Raw genomic sequence first — 18,507 nt, 5'->3', positions numbered from 1 at the left:
TGCTTTTTTTCTTAATTCTTTGAAATCAATATTTTGTAAATAAATCATGACATGGGCTTAAATTGTGTCACAGTACCAATTAAGCCCGTGCCAGACTTTTTACTTTTTCATAAAATATCTCAATTTTATATTCCAAAATATAAAAGAAATGATCTCCCTTACAAATCATGTCAGTGTCCATGAAAAACACCCGAAGTTAGATTTTGGTGAGCTTAATGGGTACACTTACCCTAATAGCTGAAAACATTTGTTGGAAAATTAGAAAGTAATCAAATGTAAAAAGCTACATTACTTTAAGTTATTGAAATAGTTACATTACTTATTACATTTTAAATAGTGTAACTAGTAATCTGTAACCTATTACATTTCCAAAGTAAACTTCCCAACCCTGACATTAATACTTAATAACGTTCCACCGGGCATTTAGCGTAGCTATCCAACTGCTTGCTGCTTGTTGCACTGACAAAAAATTGATTGCATCAACACTGTCTTTTGAATATTTAATAACACCAGTTTCGAAACTTCCAGTTTCATTGCTTTATAAAATAGAGTCACCGGCCACTGCATTATGTACACCTGTGCAATTTAATTCAATCCAATAAAACTCTTCCAAAAATCCTACTTTTTTCAAGTTTATACATTTTCAGTTTTTGTTGATACTGTCAAAAAAGATATACTTTTACCAGTGAGTGTGTATCCTTTTACATTTTGTGTAAGAAAAGTTTAAGTAGGAAAATACTTGAATGAAAACATAATTTAATAACTGCATAAATAGGTTACCATATCCAGAAAACCATAACATTACTGCAGCCCAATGGATTGCTTTACCTACTAACATCAGAAAGAACCAACTAAAATAAGATTCCTGAAGCCAAATTCACCAGATATGGAATATCATTCTATCTCAAAGTCGACCAAAGTTGACCATGAGAAGTGACAAGATAGGAATGAAATCACAGCTTGAAAGGAGGAAGAAAGGAGAGGCATTTAATAAAACATTGCTTATACAGTTTTTCCTGAGGTTAGGTTCCATCACATTTTTTTTATAGATGGCAATCCACTAGGTTGTCTCATCTTTCAACAATCATCAGGCAGTAGTGGTTTGTTAACAGGATGTACAGCATCCTTAGCGATCTGACAAGTTGCATTGCAATGCATTGTTTCCCAGCGTGATGAAAAAGGATCAGTCCTTTTTCGTTTTTGGATTGCTGTTGTTGAAGACACTGATCCCACGAGTTCTACCACCAACGGCGTCCACTGTCACTCCTGGCTGCTGCAGCACTTTGTCCAGAGTTGTCTTCTTTATAGCAGCTGAGGAGATTTTCTCTTGGTCGGCCAAAAACTGAAGTTCCCTTTTTAAAGGAAATGCAGGGACACACAGACATTTACAATACGGTATGTACAGTAACATACATAGCACAATATACTGTAGTTTATTGATTAGAATTTCTCAATTTAAAATGATGACACATGGCTCCATCTGCTGTCTGAATTATAAACTTCAAAAGAAATATATCACCCTTAGGCTATTTAAGTAAGACAATCAACTTAAAAGCATTTCTTGTGTGTCCTTATGACAGGAAATATGATTTGTTGGTTTGTTTGTCTCACATTGGTCTTATCAAATTACCTCGTACGAACACAGGAGGCCTCTACGGCATTGATGAGGAGGCTGCGAAAGCCACCACTCTCCATGACATGAAGGGCATGAATGGTGGCGCCCCCTGGTGAGCACACATTGTCCTTGAGCTGCCCAGGGTGCTGCTCTGAGTCTAACAACATTCGAGCTGCCCCCTTTGAAGAAACACAAAGGGAGATCCACGTTAGACCAACAAAGCACGGATTATGTAAACACAGCCTGTATCTTTTATCCAGCTATTATATATCCAGACTGTCTAAACCCACCAAGACATACTGCAGGTCACACTTGGCAGAGCTGTATCTGGTTTTGTATGCCTTACAGGGAAAGTGCACATTAATCAACATCTGAATGAAATTGTGCCAGTGTGAAAAAAGACGTGCATATCCTTTTCAGAATGTTATAATGGCCCGATCTGCCAGATAAGCAAGACGTAAAGGATATGGCTGGTGATTTTCTTTTTTTTATCTTCTTTCTGTCTGATGTTTCCTATTGTCAACAAAATCTTGTGAAGAGCCAAACCAACAATGATTTGATCCTACTAACAAGTACTGCGTGTGTATCCATAGCCTGATATACTGTGTTCCTCTGTGTCGTAAACCTCCATTTTTGTCCAAAAACATGTCAATATGCCATACAGTTGCAGTGGGGGACATCTTTCCAAAAAAGAATCTCCCTGTCAGGGAGAGTCCACCACACATGCAGAAGGACTCTTTACAGTAAATAATTGTGATTTTTAATGCTTGATGTATATTGATCAGACACTGATCCCAACATTGTATATTTCTCAAATACATTTAGTGCAAAGTCAAGACTACATAGCACAACAAGCTAGCCGAGCAGTGTCAACAGACCTGCTTCCTTGTGCATATGAAGTGGCCTCTTCCTAACATGGAAATACTCTTTGAACAGTGAAATCTGGATGCCGTTATTGGAACTGTTTCTAAAAAATCTTAAATAACCACATTCTTTGGGGATCCAATGCAGCAGTGTGGGTCATTGATGTGTTTTTAATCATGTTCAATGGAGGTCTGTGGCACAAAGGAATAAGATACATGATGCTTTGAATACACACAATATTTGTAAGTAGGATTGACTGATTGATGGTTTGGCTCTGCATATGAGGTTTGTTGGCAAAAAGACAAACAAAGAAAAATCTCCAGCCTTGTCCTGTAAAAAAAGGAAATCAATTCAAGAAATATAATACTGAAAAGTATCAAAGAAAACACATACACGTTACACATAAATTTATATTACAGATAACTTTCATACCAGCAGGGCCTGGGCTCCGAGGCGTACAGCCAGCCTCCTGGGCAGGCCCATTTTCACTCCACCATCAGCAAGTGCATCTACAGCTGTGAACGCCTTTAAGGCCACAATCGTCAATAGTTAGGATGATGGAATGACTTAAAACCATCTGAAAGATCTGGTGTATGTGCTACAGGTAAACCAGCACTGCAAAACACTCACATAAGCAGGACCACTGCCACTCAGGCCTGTAACGGCGTCAATCAGGTCCTCTTCCACCTCAGTGCAGTATCCTACACTTGCCATCAGCTGCTCCAGAAGCTTTCCATCCTCCACCTCTGCATGGGTGCCTGTGGCGTACACGGTGGCGCCTTCACGCACCACTACTGGAGTGTTGGTCATGCAGCGCATTACCTTTGGGGTTGTGCGATACTGCTGCAGCTTCTGCAAAGGGTAACAAATAACAAAGATCTCATGGACTATTTTGAAATCACACGAAAGAAGTTGGGCTGACAGGACCATTTGTATTTTAATTTTAACTTTAAATCTAAAGCCATAATGGATCACTTTTTAGTTTAGTGCATTTGCTTAAGTGTGTTACTAAAAATAGCTTTTCTAAGATTGCACAATTAATTTTGGCCTTTATTAAAAGGCAAATGCCTGGGTGTTTCAAGTCCAAACAGCAAACCAGCATCAGGTTAAAGAATGTGACTTTTGCCAGAGGGGCTGCTGATTTCAGACCACAAACATATTTTGAGAGTCTTCTGTTAAAGTTCAGTGTTCCTGAAAAGAGCTGATCCTACTTAATAAACGTTTTGCAAGCATTATCAATCATCTAGACCTGGGAAATCCATGTCTATGTGTTGTTGAAGTGAAACTAGAGATCATCTGAGGTTTTAATTATAGTAATGTCCTACACTTTTCCTGGTCCTAAACTCTGGATTACAGATTTAATTGAATGCACTTTAGTAAACAAACAATGAATGGATAATAATGGGCATTCCTGTCTTCATTACTTATGATTTCCTCTCAGACACAGTCACATACTTCTAAATTCACATTTAATATGCATTAATTGTCTTACTCAAAATTGTGTTATAAGATTGAGTTTAAAAAATCTTGTGATATTTCATATCAGTAGCATGTACAGTCAGGGGGCTCTTACTTGCCTTCTCTATGGAGCTGATGGTGACACCTGCAGCACAGGACACAATAAGATGACGATCTTCTATGTCTGATCCAATCTCATCAAGCACAAAAGGAATAATGTGGGGCTTCACAGCCAGGAAGAGCACATCACTCTTGCTCACTGTTTCTTTGTTGCTGGTAGTGAAATTCACACCCAGTTTCTGTAAAGACAAAGTTTTATAATATATCATTTAATTGGAGCAAGCTGGTATATGAAGTATTTACATGTAAGCAATGTATTTTTCATTTCTAAAATCCAGCAGCCTCAAGCATGAATTAAACGTAGCCCGAATTAAACACAATTACAGATGGAACATACAGTATAGTATTGATTTTGATCTCTAATTGTCCACCCACCCGGAGTCCCTGTACTGTGGGGAGATCTGTGTCTGGGGAACTGGCTGTTATTTTGTGGGTGGCAATCACGCCTTGTGAAAATAGAAGGGGGAAAAAAGTCCGGAAATCATGTCAGTGTCTGATTGCAATCAACAGACAACAATACAAATCAAATCAAAACCATGCACACTTGTTAATGTGTGAGTCAAAACTCACCTGCAGCTGTGAAACCTCTCACCAGAGCGTGGGCCAGCTGGCCCGCACCTATGAAGCCCACACTCATTCTACCTACAGACAGTTTGACACGGATGAATCAGTTTCTAAAAAGATCGATTCGATGCTAAACTCAGTATTAAACATGCATATCGCAACTGGTGCACAAGTATGGCCTTTTAGCTCTGGATATGTTGTGCAGTGGTAGTAAACAAACTCTTATTTCCTTGTTAACCGAGGCAAACGACATTTCTGAAAACATATGGTGACAGGAACCACGTACACAGTGTAAATTAATAATTGTACATATTTACAGATAAACAGACTTACTACTATAGGGAAGGTGCCCCTGAGTGGACCGTCTGACTTTCCAAAACAACAACGCTGGCAACGTGGCCCTGCTACCTAGCTCCACTGTACCTGGTGGCAAAACATTTGATTGACAAGCGAAGAAACCAATGAACTTGCATGTTTACTCAGTACGTAACACGTCTGACCAATCACCTTTGTAGTAACTGTAAATTTCGGGCGGGTCCTATTAAGCCGAAAAGCCAGTTGCATCAGTTTGTGCCTCAGGGAGGAGTTGAGGAAGCCAGCACAATGCTAACATCTGCTGGCGAAAAGTTTGAAAGACATGGTAGAGAATTTTACAGCAATGGAGACAGATGTTATGCTGACCCAGAAAGTATGTTGGAGCCAACTTGTAGCCTAGTTAAGAGTAAGTAACGCCTTTTTTCCTTTGCTCCAGAAGAGAGAAAGTCATGTTTCTTGCTCAATAGTCTATGTTAGCCTAAATAAGCTAATAGCTGTGACAATTATGATAATTTTACTGACATTGGGCATCATATAATATATATATATTACCATTGCATATAATACATAATTCATATTTTTAAATACAAAACAACAGTTTATTAATTTGTTGTTGTTTTTTAAATTTATTTTATTTAACCTTTGACAAATTACAAATGTCCAGTTTCAAGTTTGTAATGTAACTAAGTAACTAAGTACATTTACTCAATTACAATGTTGAGGCAGTTATACTTTACTTGAGTATTTCCATTGGATGTCACTTTAAACTTCCACTCCACTACCAGAGGGAGATAATGTACTTTCTACTCCTCTACATTTATTGGACAGTTTTAGTAACAACAAACAGTGTGTAGTTGGGGTCACATTTCAGTTGTCTATGAGTTGTTAAAAGCTCCACTAAATAGTGATTTTTCCCTCTAAACTTCTCACATGGTTTCATTTCAATAAATATTCAAATGATCCAATATTTCACCAAAAATCAAAGATTAGAGAAAAAGTCCAAAAATTGAAAACACATTTGTGTATCAGAACTTTGTTTTTTCTTCTCTCCTCTCCCATTAATCATCTCACTACCCCTCAGATTTATTTTGCGAGTCTTTGAAAGGGCCCAACCCTTGGTTGAGAACCACTGGACTAAACTAGCTAACTTTATATAAAGTAGTTGAAACTGGCTCCACCTCTAGCAGTTACAACAGTAACATGCTGCCTACACACTGATGCTTCAGTATAAATAAACTAATGATGTCATATATAATAATATGTCAGTCAGAGGGACCAAATGAGTATTTTTACTTTAATACTTAAGTACATTTTCCTGGCAACACTTATGTGCTTTTACACAAGTAGGATTTTTCTTACATTGCTGTGTTGGTACTTTTACTTAACTAAAGGATCTGACTATTTCTTCCACCACTGGTTTTCTGTCTTCAGCTGCTCCAATTAGAAACAATTTAATAGAAAGTAAGGTCATGTATGAAAACATTAATGTCTAACATGTCTTCTTGGGGTACAGGAAAATACTGTGAACACATAATAAAAGTTGCACCACATCTTTTGTGGTAACACCAATTAATTAGTTAAGTTGAAAGTTGAGACTAATGTTCACATATCAGTTGAGGCCTGTCATGCAAAGCAAACAATACAGAAATCAAAGAGCCCCAAAACATACAATTCTGTATTTATTTGAATGGAAAATACCACATAGAAAAAGAAAATATGTTACATGTCCCTAGTAATCATGCTGTAGTCATAAATGTATCAGATACATTAAACATTCAGTGGACAACAGGAAAAGTGTAATAAACCTGAACTTTTGGCATTACAAATATGATGAGGAATTTGATAAATTAATCAAAATACAGCAAAATGGCTGGAGAGCCAAAACTGAAATCTATGTTCAGTGCACGCTGTAAGCTTAATACTACTGTATGTGTCTCTATGAAACATTATCTTACAAGGCAGTATGAAACAATAAATACATAATGCATGTTAATTCATAAATAAATTGTTCAGCCTAAGTCTGACTGACATAATACTGGTGTTGTATTCTAAACATTATCACACACCCCTGTAGGTCTACCATGTATGAGACCACCAGTGCAACTTTGAGAGGTGAGATGTATTGCTGAGATGGACGTGTTTCCCGAGGACATCTGTGGACCTCCTGAGATCAGCTCATCAGTGCACCTGGCAGACTCTCCCTGGTAGGTCACTGGAGGACTGGAGAAGGGCCTTAGTTTATAGCATGGATCATGGGTAATACTGCCTAGAACAGAGGCTCAATATAAGATGAATACTGATAATAACAAATGTCACGCAAACATTACACCATTACTTAATAAGGGAATGAGTCCTTTTCAGAGACGTGACTGTGGAGCCCATGTTGGATGTGGCCTCAAACCTTCATCATTTGCCTCTGAGTCTAAAAAGTCTCAGGGCAAGGGTCAGACAGCAGAGCCTGAGACAAAGCGAATCCTCTGGGAGTAGATGAGATCAACAAAATATAGGATCATGTTGACAATGGTGAACACTGTCACCACCAGCTTACTGTCCCAAGGACAGTCTCCACGTGGGCAGTTCTCAGGACGAGTAGCAGAGCTGTACTTCTTGTCAAAGCTGAAGATGGACCAGACCAGTGCAGTACTGAGGTAGAGGATCACAGCGAAAAAGGTGTAGATGACCACAAACCGATCGAAGGGGAACCGCAGAGCAGAGGTCCTCCCAGAAACCGTCAGTATAATCACTATCACAGTGACAGAGAAGCACAGGCTGTACACCACCACACAATACTGGGTGGCAATGTAGAGGTTGTACTCGCTGGCATTGGCCAGGGCTCCAAAAATAATGCAGGCCACAAAGCCCTGGACCACCTTGAGTAGACCAGACACAGTGGCCATGTAACCCACCACAGCACCTGGTTTGGCTCGAGTTAGGAACACCTCAGCTCCGTAGGGGAAGCTGCAGACACTGGAACAGACAGTCACAGCAATGCGGTAGATTTGGATTTCACAGCCCTCATCAGGGCATTCTGTTTGCAGGAAGTAAACAGGGTAGACCACAGAAGCAGTGATGTACATCAGTGTTGCCAGCATGGCAAAGGCCACAGTGAAGTTATCCCAGGAAATGGGCATGCAGGTGTGGAGCCGTGTAATGTCCAGGGTGAACACAACCAGCGTGACAGCAAAGCAGAAGCACCACACAAACATGCAGAACGTTCCATAGGTGGCGCTATAGCCCGCACTGTGGGACACAAGGGCTATTATGGTGCAACCAAGTAGCAGCTGGCACATTCGAGCTGCGCCTAAAGGTGACAAAACAGCTTCCTTGTTGAGGTAGTGTCCTCCATGTGCATCCATGGTGCGTGTTGTTCGATACAAACAGCGGTTTATTCCTGCTGAGATTCTTGATGTCCGGTTCTTTGTGTTGCCGTCCTTGTGGCCCACTTTTCTCTTTCCTTGGTCGCCTTTTATAGATGGTCCTTAATTACAAATGTCTGTAATTTTGTCTAGGCTAGCTTTGTAATTACAGCGGTGTGTCTAAGATCGAGTTACATTTATACGTTATGTAGAATTTTGTACAGTAATTTGTAATAGTAGTAATTATTTAGCTTGACATAAAAAAAATCTCTTTGATTGCCAAGTTTGCTTTTTAAACCAATGTCAAAAAAGGGATTATTATTACTTGTCTGCACAGGTGTATAAACTACGCACATAGAGTCTAATTATAACACTGATATCAGTCCTGCATTTAAAATGCAATAGCTTTTTTGAGAAGGTTATCCTGGTCTTACTGGTCCTCAGAAATGTTGGTTGTCCTTGCTTCAACTTCAATCACCAAGTTGTCCGAAAATGTTCAAAGTGAAATAATGTTCTGTCCAATAAGCCTCTTTAAGTCATATCCAGAGATCAATCTTCCAACAATAGCCCTCAGTGTCGAACAGGTGGACTGGTTTGTCAGCCAAGTTCCTGCATGTGTAATTTCTTCACCCTTAGCTGCCCGTCAAAGTCACTCAAACTTCTTGTCTCTTGCTCTTTGTCTCGTTGTTTCTGTCTACTTTTGCCTCTCGGGTTTGGTCTCCCAGTCTTTCTTAATCACACAAACACACCCTCTCTCTCCAGTGTGTGTGTGTGTGTGTGTGTGTGTGTGTGTGTGTGTGTGTGTGTGTGTGTGTGTGTGTGAAGTCAGTGGATTTCAAGGGGTGGTTGCTCAAATGAAAGTTTGTGCCGAGCCCAGGGTTACAGGCCTAGCTAGTGCTATAAATAGGGGGTGTATATTCCACAGAGGGGTGGGAAGCTACATGTGGCAGGCAGTATGGGAGTCGTATTTCTAGAGAGCACCCAGAGAGGCTGAGTCAGAGCCCCTTTAGTAAGAAACTGGCATTTATACACAGTGTAATGACAGGGAAGAAGGCTAAGACTCCCATTGGAGACAAAAATTACACACAGGTCCAGAGGGATAATTACACATGAGCAATGACAGATTTTAGCTATGCATGCGAGAGGGAAGTGAAATGGATTAGTAGTTACTTAAAATACTTCAACCTGTGATATTGGTATGCTGTGATGTTTTATTTTATTTTCAGTTTTCCAGGTGATTCTTATGGAAAACTGCTGCACACAATAGTTTGGTTTGACATGAGGAATGGTGGATAATCTCACAGAGCCAAATAACATAAATTATCTTTTATCACTGTGATTGGCACTATCAAATGGCACAAGCTGACAATGTGGCTTACCTGCAACAACAAAATGAGATATCCATAAGGGTCTGCAGCTTGTGTAACAGACAGTGGCTTCACCACACATAAAAACGTGGCTGAATGAAGGTCACGGCATAAGAAAATGACTATTTAAACAGTGCAGAGATTATAAAGACTATAATTCAGGGCTGGTCAGTTTTGCATCACTAAGACACCTTTTATAGAAGCATCAAAAAAGAGGTTTGCTATAGCTATAGTGTTGCACCACAAGAAAATTCATTTTAGATTGGTCAGCCCAAGAGATGACATTTTTAATTCCTTTCCTATTAGTTATTATATCAATAAAAACTCAATCATCTCTCTATTCAGTTGACCTAAGCTCCTACTACTGAAATTTATTTTCAGATTTTAGGGGATTGAACCTTATCCTTGAGATTTATCAGAAGCTGCCAAAAATATAAGGTTTTGAAAAACCTTTGACTGTCATTGTGTGTAAAGTAAATCTCATATCTATTATCAGGTATGTCAAAATGGTGACAAGCTGTGTATGAACCCTGAGGGAGCCACTGACCTTGACACCAAAAGGTTTTTGCGTGTACTCTGCTAGGAGTGTGAAGTGGGATTAGGAGTGAATGCTGCAAATACTATAAATATAGATACCTCTACCACTACTCCTACTACTACTACTGATAATAATGATCATCATCATCATCACCATCATCATAATAATTATAACAATAATACTACTACTAATAATAATAATAATAATGATGATGATAGTGATAATAATGATAATAAAAGTATAATCATAGTAATAATAACAAGACTGCAATTGTACCTTGTAGTATATGTAATATGGTGTTTCTTTTAGTTCTAATACAAAGACATGCAATCAACACAAAGAGAAAAAAACAGCAATGTATTTACAATTTACAAAGAATCACTTCTCTGTGAAAATAGCACTTATAAATATGATTTACATAACAAAATAAATATGTAAATTACCAATGTAGCTTGAGTTTTTTCTGTTAAAAAATATGTTACAGAATAAAATTACAATTAGTAATACCTTTCCTTCTCTGGTGTGATGCGAAATAGAGGTCCTTTAAAAACATCATTTATAAAGACATCATTACATACAACATTGTCATTATATTAAAAAGTGATCTCTATTATGAAATATAAGAAGGGAGTTACAATAGTGAACACTTGAAAGAACCTATACAAATACTCAAAAAATATACAATACACAATATTTGTCTCCCTTTAAATGTTGTTGCATTGATCTGAGGATTGCTGAACTACTGAGGTGTCCTAACATGAATGTGTACCCGACGTGTGGTCCTCTTGTGGTGATGCACCTGGTGAGAAAGACTGGATGCAGTGGCACTCTGGTGTATGTATAGCTACTGATAGTGTTTCCAGGTCCACTTTAGCACCACAATTGGCCTCATTAGATTCTTTAACTGGGCATTGTGACATCTTTGCAGCTGTTAAAATGAGAAATATGGCACTCTTATCCCAACACTGTCATGAATGATTGTTTTTTTTTAATCTTAAGTGTTGAGCACTGTGTCTTTTTGGACTTTATTTCTTAAGGAATTACATCTTTTTGTCTGTTTAAGGCTTCAAATTTATGTAACTTAATTTAACCTCTAGATTAGTGTAACTGTTATATGTGTAATGAATGGGACATAATAACAGCTTATTTCGTTCCAGTGATTTTTTTCACTTCATCATTTGATGTAGGTTATTGTGTAATGAGATGTAAGTAGAACCCAGCTATGAACAGTTTGAAAAAACGTATACCCTTATATACTCTATAGTGACTACATAACAAAGATATCATCCTTACGTCATTGTGGCATTTTCTTTTTTTTCTCTTCTTAACAATGACTATATATAATCTATATGGAAGGATGAAAATAATATAAAAAAAACAAAACATCACTGAGCATCCTTAAAACTGGATTACATTCATGATATTTTTTTTTCTTTTACAAAGCAAAAGATAATTTAAATTGAGAGTAGCAGAGAGTTGTGCCTTGTCATGGAGGCATTTTGCCCCCTGTACTTGTCACCAGTACTGAGTTGTGAGGAAGGGACTGCAGGGAAAATATAAGCCCCTGTATTTGCTTGAGGTTCGTACCAAAAGTAAACAGGAGGTCAGAGGGGAATAGACTAGGTAGAATGGGTTGTGAAGTTGGATGGGTAGTTGGAGGTATTAGGCTTGGGAAAGTGGCCAGAGGGTCCAGCCAACCCTACTCAGGCTTAGCTTGGAGATACTGTGTGTGCTTGTGTCCCTTTAGCTGCCACTGCTAAGCATGCCCAGTAGCTTGCTGGGGTCCATGCCCTGCTGCTGGGCCATCTTCTGCACATCAAAGCCCATGTGCATGAGGAACTGAATGACGTTCATCTCTTGTCCTGTGAACTGGTCTCGGATGGTGGGGCAGGTGGGGTTGCAGTGTGGCCACGGGCAGCTGTCAATCAAATGCACCGGACAGCCCTTGGGCGGGGCCTTGTTGTTCCTGTTGTCTTGGAGGCTGCGGTCCCAGCAGTGCAGTGCTCGGGGCAAGGAAGTACCTTTAACCTGCACATCAATCCAGTAACTGAAGCACAACACAAGAGGGCGCTGTCAGCTCACAGTCAGAACTGAACACTTTAACACATAGTTATGTCCCCCTGAAAATGATACACTGGAAAAGTGGATTTTGAGAATTACTTTATAAAAGTACTCACTTTCTGGTGATAACTTCATGTGATAAGCATGCTGGAGCAAACATAGCCCTGAAAAAAAGAAGACAGAACTCAATCTAAACTCTGCAATAATTATATTTAAATTTTCTATTTTAAACACTGAGACTTGGCCTTACGGGACGTCTTTTAGTGTGTTCCTTAGCTCTATGCCAAGGTTTTGGATGTAGCGCCACTGGCCCTCCTGCACAGGCTGTCCTGTAAGCTGGATGTTGTCCACTGTCAGCTGGGCCTCATCAAAAAGCCACTGGACCACAAACACAGGGCCTGAACGGGGAGAACAGAGAAGATTAAATAGTTATAAGAAGATTAGAGTTAATATATGCATGTCTATATATAGTTAAGTAGTCAGCTATTCAGACATGTGCCATACAGATGATTTGTGCTTTTACAGGTATGTGAGCATGTATGTGCAAAATATACATAGTACAAATTGAAACTAGAAAACTCGCTTTTTATTGATGGGAAGACTCTGTATCCAAAGAAACAGTTCCACTCCTCTCCTTCATGGGTTTGTCTGCACCTCTCTGGTACCACTCCTCCCCAGTACCTGATGGGGTCAGTGAAAGCACAGACAGGCAATAAGACACCTGATGAACTCATCCCTTGACTAAAATAGTCACCAAAATGTAATTTACAAAACCATGATTTTTTGACATTTCATGATAATATTCACATACTTGATGCCTCTCTTAATGGTCTCAGTGGGGGCACAGCTGACAGCGTCCACGCAGTCAGTGCAATGGTACTGCTTGTTGTCCAGGAACCAGCCAGAATCAGACAGGCCTCGCACTTGTATCCCGGTGTGCCCCAATCCCTCCAACAGCTCAGCTACATTGTCTACATTCAGCAAGACCCCGGTGCCACCAGCACTGTATGCAGAAATTCTTATTAGTACATACAGTGTACAGGAATATGAATGAATCGTTCAGTTTCAATGTTATGGTAAAAATGTTCAGATCTGAGTGTACCTGCTTCCTGCTAGCAGGAGAACCTTGGCATTGTCCAGACCTTTGTTCAGCAGGTCCTTCACAACCTCCTGAATTATCAGTGAACCCATGAAGGCATAGCCACCTGCACACAACAAAAAGAGAGAATGTAGAAAAACACTTTTTCTTAAAGAGGGACACTGTACATGTTATGTTGAATCAGTAATCTCAGTAATCAGTCTTACTCTGCTCTGTTTTGGCTGTGGCGCCACTCCACACATCGCTGGAGCAGTATGGGATGAACCTGCACAGGCAACATGAAGTTAAAGTTGCTGTCTATAAAAATTAAGCATCAATAAACACACAAAACACGAGTCAACTTACACCATGTTGGCATTCCACCAGTGAGGATTTTCCTCCGGCAGCGAAGACAGGATTCCCGTGCCTGCAGAGACAGATCAACATGTATCATTAGCCATGCTGGCACTCCCAGACACATCCTCTTCTTCCTCATCATCACATGGATTACAGTTATTACACCACAATGAGAGAGGGAGGTGTCTATGCTCCTATAGCAGTGGGCGCCAGGTAGCCCTATGCCACAGTTAAATTATGACCGGGTGTCAGTCTCAATAACAAGGCAGATGAGCAGAGGTACATCCGATCCTTTAAATTACTGAGACATTATGATGGGATGTTAGTACTTTAGATACTGTGCAAGGGGTCAGGATTTGCTACAGGCCACAGTTTGATTAACAGTGGTGCTGATAGGAGCCTGAATATCTATAGAACATATACAGACTAGCTGAGGCTGACCTGTTTTAGTTTGGGGCCACTTTGATGAGCTCATCAGTCTCCTCATGGTCTCATATCGACTATCACAGTTCTCTTTGTTGAAGCAATACCAGCCGCCTGGACAAAGATACACAAAAAAAACAACACAGATCATTTCTCACATGAATTCTTTACAATACTTTTTGCATGGATTTTCAAAATGTTTTGCTTAAAAGACACTTTAACATCATCATTCCTAATTTAAGCATGAAAATAGAAACATAATGATAGTGAATTAGACAAATCAGTCCGAAAATACTGACCCTCTAAGAATATCAGCCATCGTCTGCTGCCTCGAGATTCTTTCAGGTAGTACCTACAAGAGACCGAAGAGACCAAATATAAAATCAACACATAATAGCAGGCGTGTGACATAATCTTGAAATATAAAAAAAATATGTGAATACAAATCTCAATCCCTCAAGATTTATTTTACACTGCCTGCGTGGCAATACATTTAAACAACAAAAATACAATCACATCCCACAATTTTGAGACAGTATACAGACAAAGAAAGATGAGATAAATTGTTAAAGTTATGACTTCATTGTTTATACCTCCAGCAATGGTATCCAAGCATTAAATAAAAAAAACATATGACAGCATCACCTTTATGTAAACAGAGGATGGCATGTTAATGTGTTGATTCCTATCTTTAAAAAGGTGACGAAAACAGCAAAAAATTAAATACAACAAGATAAATTTAACACAATGAGGTGGTATGTGTTCTCCACACTTAGGAAACTGATCTAGGGATCAAACAGGAGATAAACATCATCCTTTCCCCTATCTTGCTCTTACTGAAAATGCCAGTATATGATATCCCTCATGTTTAGTGAATCAAGGAAAGGTAATGTACTATCATATTCTCTTCTGTCTGAGCTCATCATTCTTCAGCAGTGTTCTCACACACAAAATCTGATAAAATCAAGGATCCCGTCCATAGCAATGATATGGTAAGAGAAATAACACACCCACATTTGGCTTGTGTTCATGTCAACACTCAGTCATCAGTCTGTCTGTTGCATAGGACCTACATATGTACAATGTAATGCCTTTTTATATGCACCACGGGTTAGATGAAGTGAATACGTGTCATTTTTGTGTCAGACGAGGACTCTAAACTGAAGTATAAGCATGTTAGAATATGAGATGTGTGCTGTGTGTTGTCAGCCCAGAAGAGGGCAATGCTTTCATGATTCTCCGATGCTACAGGATGTGCAGGACATACTCATCTCCAAAGCATTACCATCCCTTTTCTTTATTATTTATTTCATATTTATTCAGTATCTCAATTATGGAAAAATAGTTTCACAAATGAGGCAGATTTAAAATATCTGGTGTGTAAATTAGCATCAGCCACAGAGGTAAGATGCTCCCAATGTGCTTCGGATTTTTTTTTTCTTTGAGTGTTTATCCACCCAACCCAACGATGACTAAACTCGAGTGATTGCCAAATACATTTCAGTGACTTAGCTCTGGGCTGTTTGCTCAGATGCTGAGTCACACTTTGGTTGCCTTTAAAGTTGTTTTACTGTTATTGCAAGCCACAGTCAATGATGTAGGCTGAGGACAGTCCACTTTACTTACTACTTCCAAACAACAGTGTGAAGGCGCGCTTGGCAAGCTGAAGGAGCCAAAAGGGAAAGGTGCTGCATCAACCCACTCTAACAAGTGCAAGATCTTTCTCCAGAAGATGAATCACCTTTACATCTAGTGAATCATTTGTGTGTGTGTGTGTGTGTGTGTGCGTGTGTGCGTGTGTGCGTGTGTGTGTAGGGGTGTGTGTATTTGTGTTGCCTTCTTGTTTATCTGTAACTGAGAATCCCTCACTGGAAAATAATTTCAGTATCTGATGGATTAGCATCTTAACTGACAACAGCTACAGTGGTGAATGAAACGGCCATCTGCCAGTAACTGTCCCCTGCACTGGTACTCGCGTTGTGTTTATACAGAGCTAAGAGCTTTACCGTGCTTCTCTATCAGGCACTTTGGGTTTTATCAGGAATTAGAATGGTTACTAAATCCATAAAAAGACTTGTACATCAAAACCCATTTTAGTCAAGTCATCCCATCATCACACTGGTCTCAGATAAGTTCCTACACAGAATGGCACACATCAAAGTGTCCTGATTACATGGACAACATTAACAGTATTTAAAAACATATATGATACTGGTATCTTCAAATAATGACTACATACTAATCACATATTCTACAGTAATTTACAATATGTGTATATCATTTCCTTTTATTACGGTTACAGTTTTAAAGTATTGCCATTATTACACACAATTGAAGTTCACTTTTCTTGATAAACCTTTAAAGACAATTAACATGTAAAACACGTATGGATATGAATTACATCTGTAATCCAAACTATGCATTTGATTCATCTCAGTTTGCCAACTGTCACTAAAATGTGCATTCTGAAAAAAATTAGTCACTTCAATCCACAGTTTGACTCACTGCCACCAAATAGGATATAAAAGCAGAGTCTATATGACTGAACATTGTTCGTTTATTATACAATAGGAGAGTATGTGGATCTGTCTGACGTTAATATGCTTTTAGTGCCATGGCTTATCCCTCTTAGTAGAGAAATCATGCAGGCTTTCTTACTGCCAAATGGATTTCTGCTTAACAATGTCAACAGTGGATGTTATTGCAAGCAAATGTTGATCAAGTAGAGATCCATTGTTTCCCCCATAGGACATAGGCTGAAAAGAGGAACAAACGCAAAACTAACAGGACTCGTTATCCACGTTTTAGTTACAGGAGGACACGCTGTTAAACTGACCTAAAAATCACATACCAACAGTTTGCGCACCGGGTGCAATCATCAGAGAGAGGGAAAGATGGGCGGGGGTCTGAAAACTTAAATCTAAAACTTTTTGCAGAGCAAATCCTGCATTCTAATTTGAAGCAAAGGAAATGAAGCATAGGCCATGTGGCTATCCGCAAATTTCACGCTTGGCTGACGCAAAGCAGCTGTCTATGTTATCCTGACTGAACTCTGTTCTGTCTAATAGAACATTGCCCTGTTTGGGGAAAAAATCCCCATTTTTTTCATTGCTATATATATATTTAGAATTGTCAGCATTTAACTATCGAAAACCCATGTTTAACATTTAAAGTCAACAAGCCCGAATACCGAGAACGTCTCCTTGATGCGCACTCTCCAAACTTTATTGTTATCCTCAGGTTAAAAATATGAGGGTTACTTCGGGTAGCAGGATGACCAGCAGTACCTGCTGAACTACTCTTCAAAATAATAACACTTCAGTCCTACTATTTCCAAGGTGCACTTCTGCAAAGCTGACCCTGCTTGGACCTGTCTTGATCCGATCACATGGGAACCATCATTTATCACACTGCAATGTGGTTTTTTGTGTGTGTTGGTACATACCCAGCAGGACTACCGTCGTTGCAGGTGACTGATGTATTCTCCAAAAAGTTCAGCTTCATGTCATAGTCGAGTTTCTGCGCCGAACACGGGTACAGAGACTGCGCAAGGTTCTTCACTTGTGTCATGAAGTTATCCATGTTCTCCTCCACGGCAGTGAAATCCAGAGGGAAGCTCTCGGTGGTGTCACCCCGGTCCGCCCGGTATGTGGGAGGAGGTGGTGAGCGTCGTGGTTGTGGGTTGCGGCCACCCCGGAACCTCCGTGCGCAAAGAGCTCCGGACTGCATCAGCACCAGCAGCAGCACTGATGAAACCATTCTGATCGCTGTCATCGTATCTGCCGGTGAAATGCTCTTCCTTCAAATGCAACGTCTCGTCAGAGAAACTGATTTTTTTTTACTGATGGAGTTGAGGAAGACACGCCAATTACGCACGGCTTTAGAGACGCCACAACACTTGTCGCCCGCTCCCAGAAACGCAGCAATTTAATGTCAGCTAAAATCAGAAGTCCTCTGAGGTCGATCACAGACATCCGTTGAATTCTCTGGATATATTTCAAACTTTGAAAGAGTGCTTCTACAACTGTTTGCCCATTGCCTATCCACTACAACTCTAGCACTGCTGGACCAAGCACACAAGCTTGAACGACAACATTGGTGCCATGCTCTTGTATTTTATTCAAACTTTCCCCCCTTGTGTGTCCGTCCAGCCAATCGCTGTTGCGGGGCAGGACTCAGGGCATGATCAAGCGTGGCAGACTACCCCCCTTTTTAATTTATAGAGGGAAAAAATGTCCATGCGTTGGTTCTTTTGATCCGCGATGTTTTATTTGATGTGGTGGCTTTTATTGGCCTTGAAATGCCCATTTCCCATTCCACCACAAATTTATGAAGTGAGAATACGCATCTTGTTACACACTTGCCTGAAAATCAAGTGAAGAAAAACAAAA

At 39.7% G+C, this 18,507-nt stretch overlaps 3 protein-coding genes across 3 annotated transcripts; all 3 read right to left on the bottom strand.

The window, feature by feature from the left end:
- Positions 1-970: 970 nt before the first annotated feature.
- Positions 971-5,033, bottom strand: pycr1a (pyrroline-5-carboxylate reductase 1a). Its single transcript, XM_062439080.1, has 8 exons — positions 4,955-5,033; positions 4,628-4,699; positions 4,433-4,503; positions 4,057-4,236; positions 3,110-3,331; positions 2,912-3,004; positions 1,631-1,794; positions 971-1,352 (listed from the first exon to the last, which is right to left on the bottom strand). Exons 2-8 carry the CDS (start codon positions 4,692-4,694, stop codon positions 1,184-1,186), a joined length of 966 nt encoding a protein of 321 aa, XP_062295064.1. The 5' UTR covers positions 4,695-4,699; positions 4,955-5,033; the 3' UTR covers positions 971-1,183.
- A 2,347-nt stretch (positions 5,034-7,380) lies between these two features.
- Positions 7,381-8,292, bottom strand: LOC134000157 (myeloid-associated differentiation marker-like protein 2). The gene has a single exon (XM_062439492.1). The coding sequence runs from the start codon at positions 8,290-8,292 to the stop codon at positions 7,381-7,383; it is 912 nt and encodes a 303-aa protein (XP_062295476.1).
- A 3,648-nt stretch (positions 8,293-11,940) lies between these two features.
- notum1a (notum, palmitoleoyl-protein carboxylesterase a) lies at positions 11,941-17,890 on the bottom strand. Its single transcript, XM_062439204.1, has 11 exons — positions 17,562-17,890; positions 14,416-14,468; positions 14,135-14,230; positions 13,703-13,763; positions 13,564-13,622; positions 13,361-13,463; positions 13,070-13,261; positions 12,842-12,939; positions 12,509-12,656; positions 12,375-12,422; positions 11,941-12,244 (listed from the first exon to the last, which is right to left on the bottom strand). Exons 1-11 carry the CDS (start codon positions 17,888-17,890, stop codon positions 11,941-11,943), a joined length of 1,491 nt encoding a protein of 496 aa, XP_062295188.1.
- Between the last annotated feature and the right edge of the window lie 617 nt (positions 17,891-18,507).

The sequence above is a fragment of the Scomber scombrus genome, chromosome 18 (genome assembly GCF_963691925.1).
Source record: "Scomber scombrus chromosome 18, fScoSco1.1, whole genome shotgun sequence".
In the NCBI taxonomy this organism is placed as follows: domain Eukaryota; kingdom Metazoa; phylum Chordata; class Actinopteri; order Scombriformes; family Scombridae; genus Scomber; species Scomber scombrus.
Note: the sequence above shows the minus strand (reverse complement) of the source record. Positions and strands in the feature narration are given on the sequence as shown.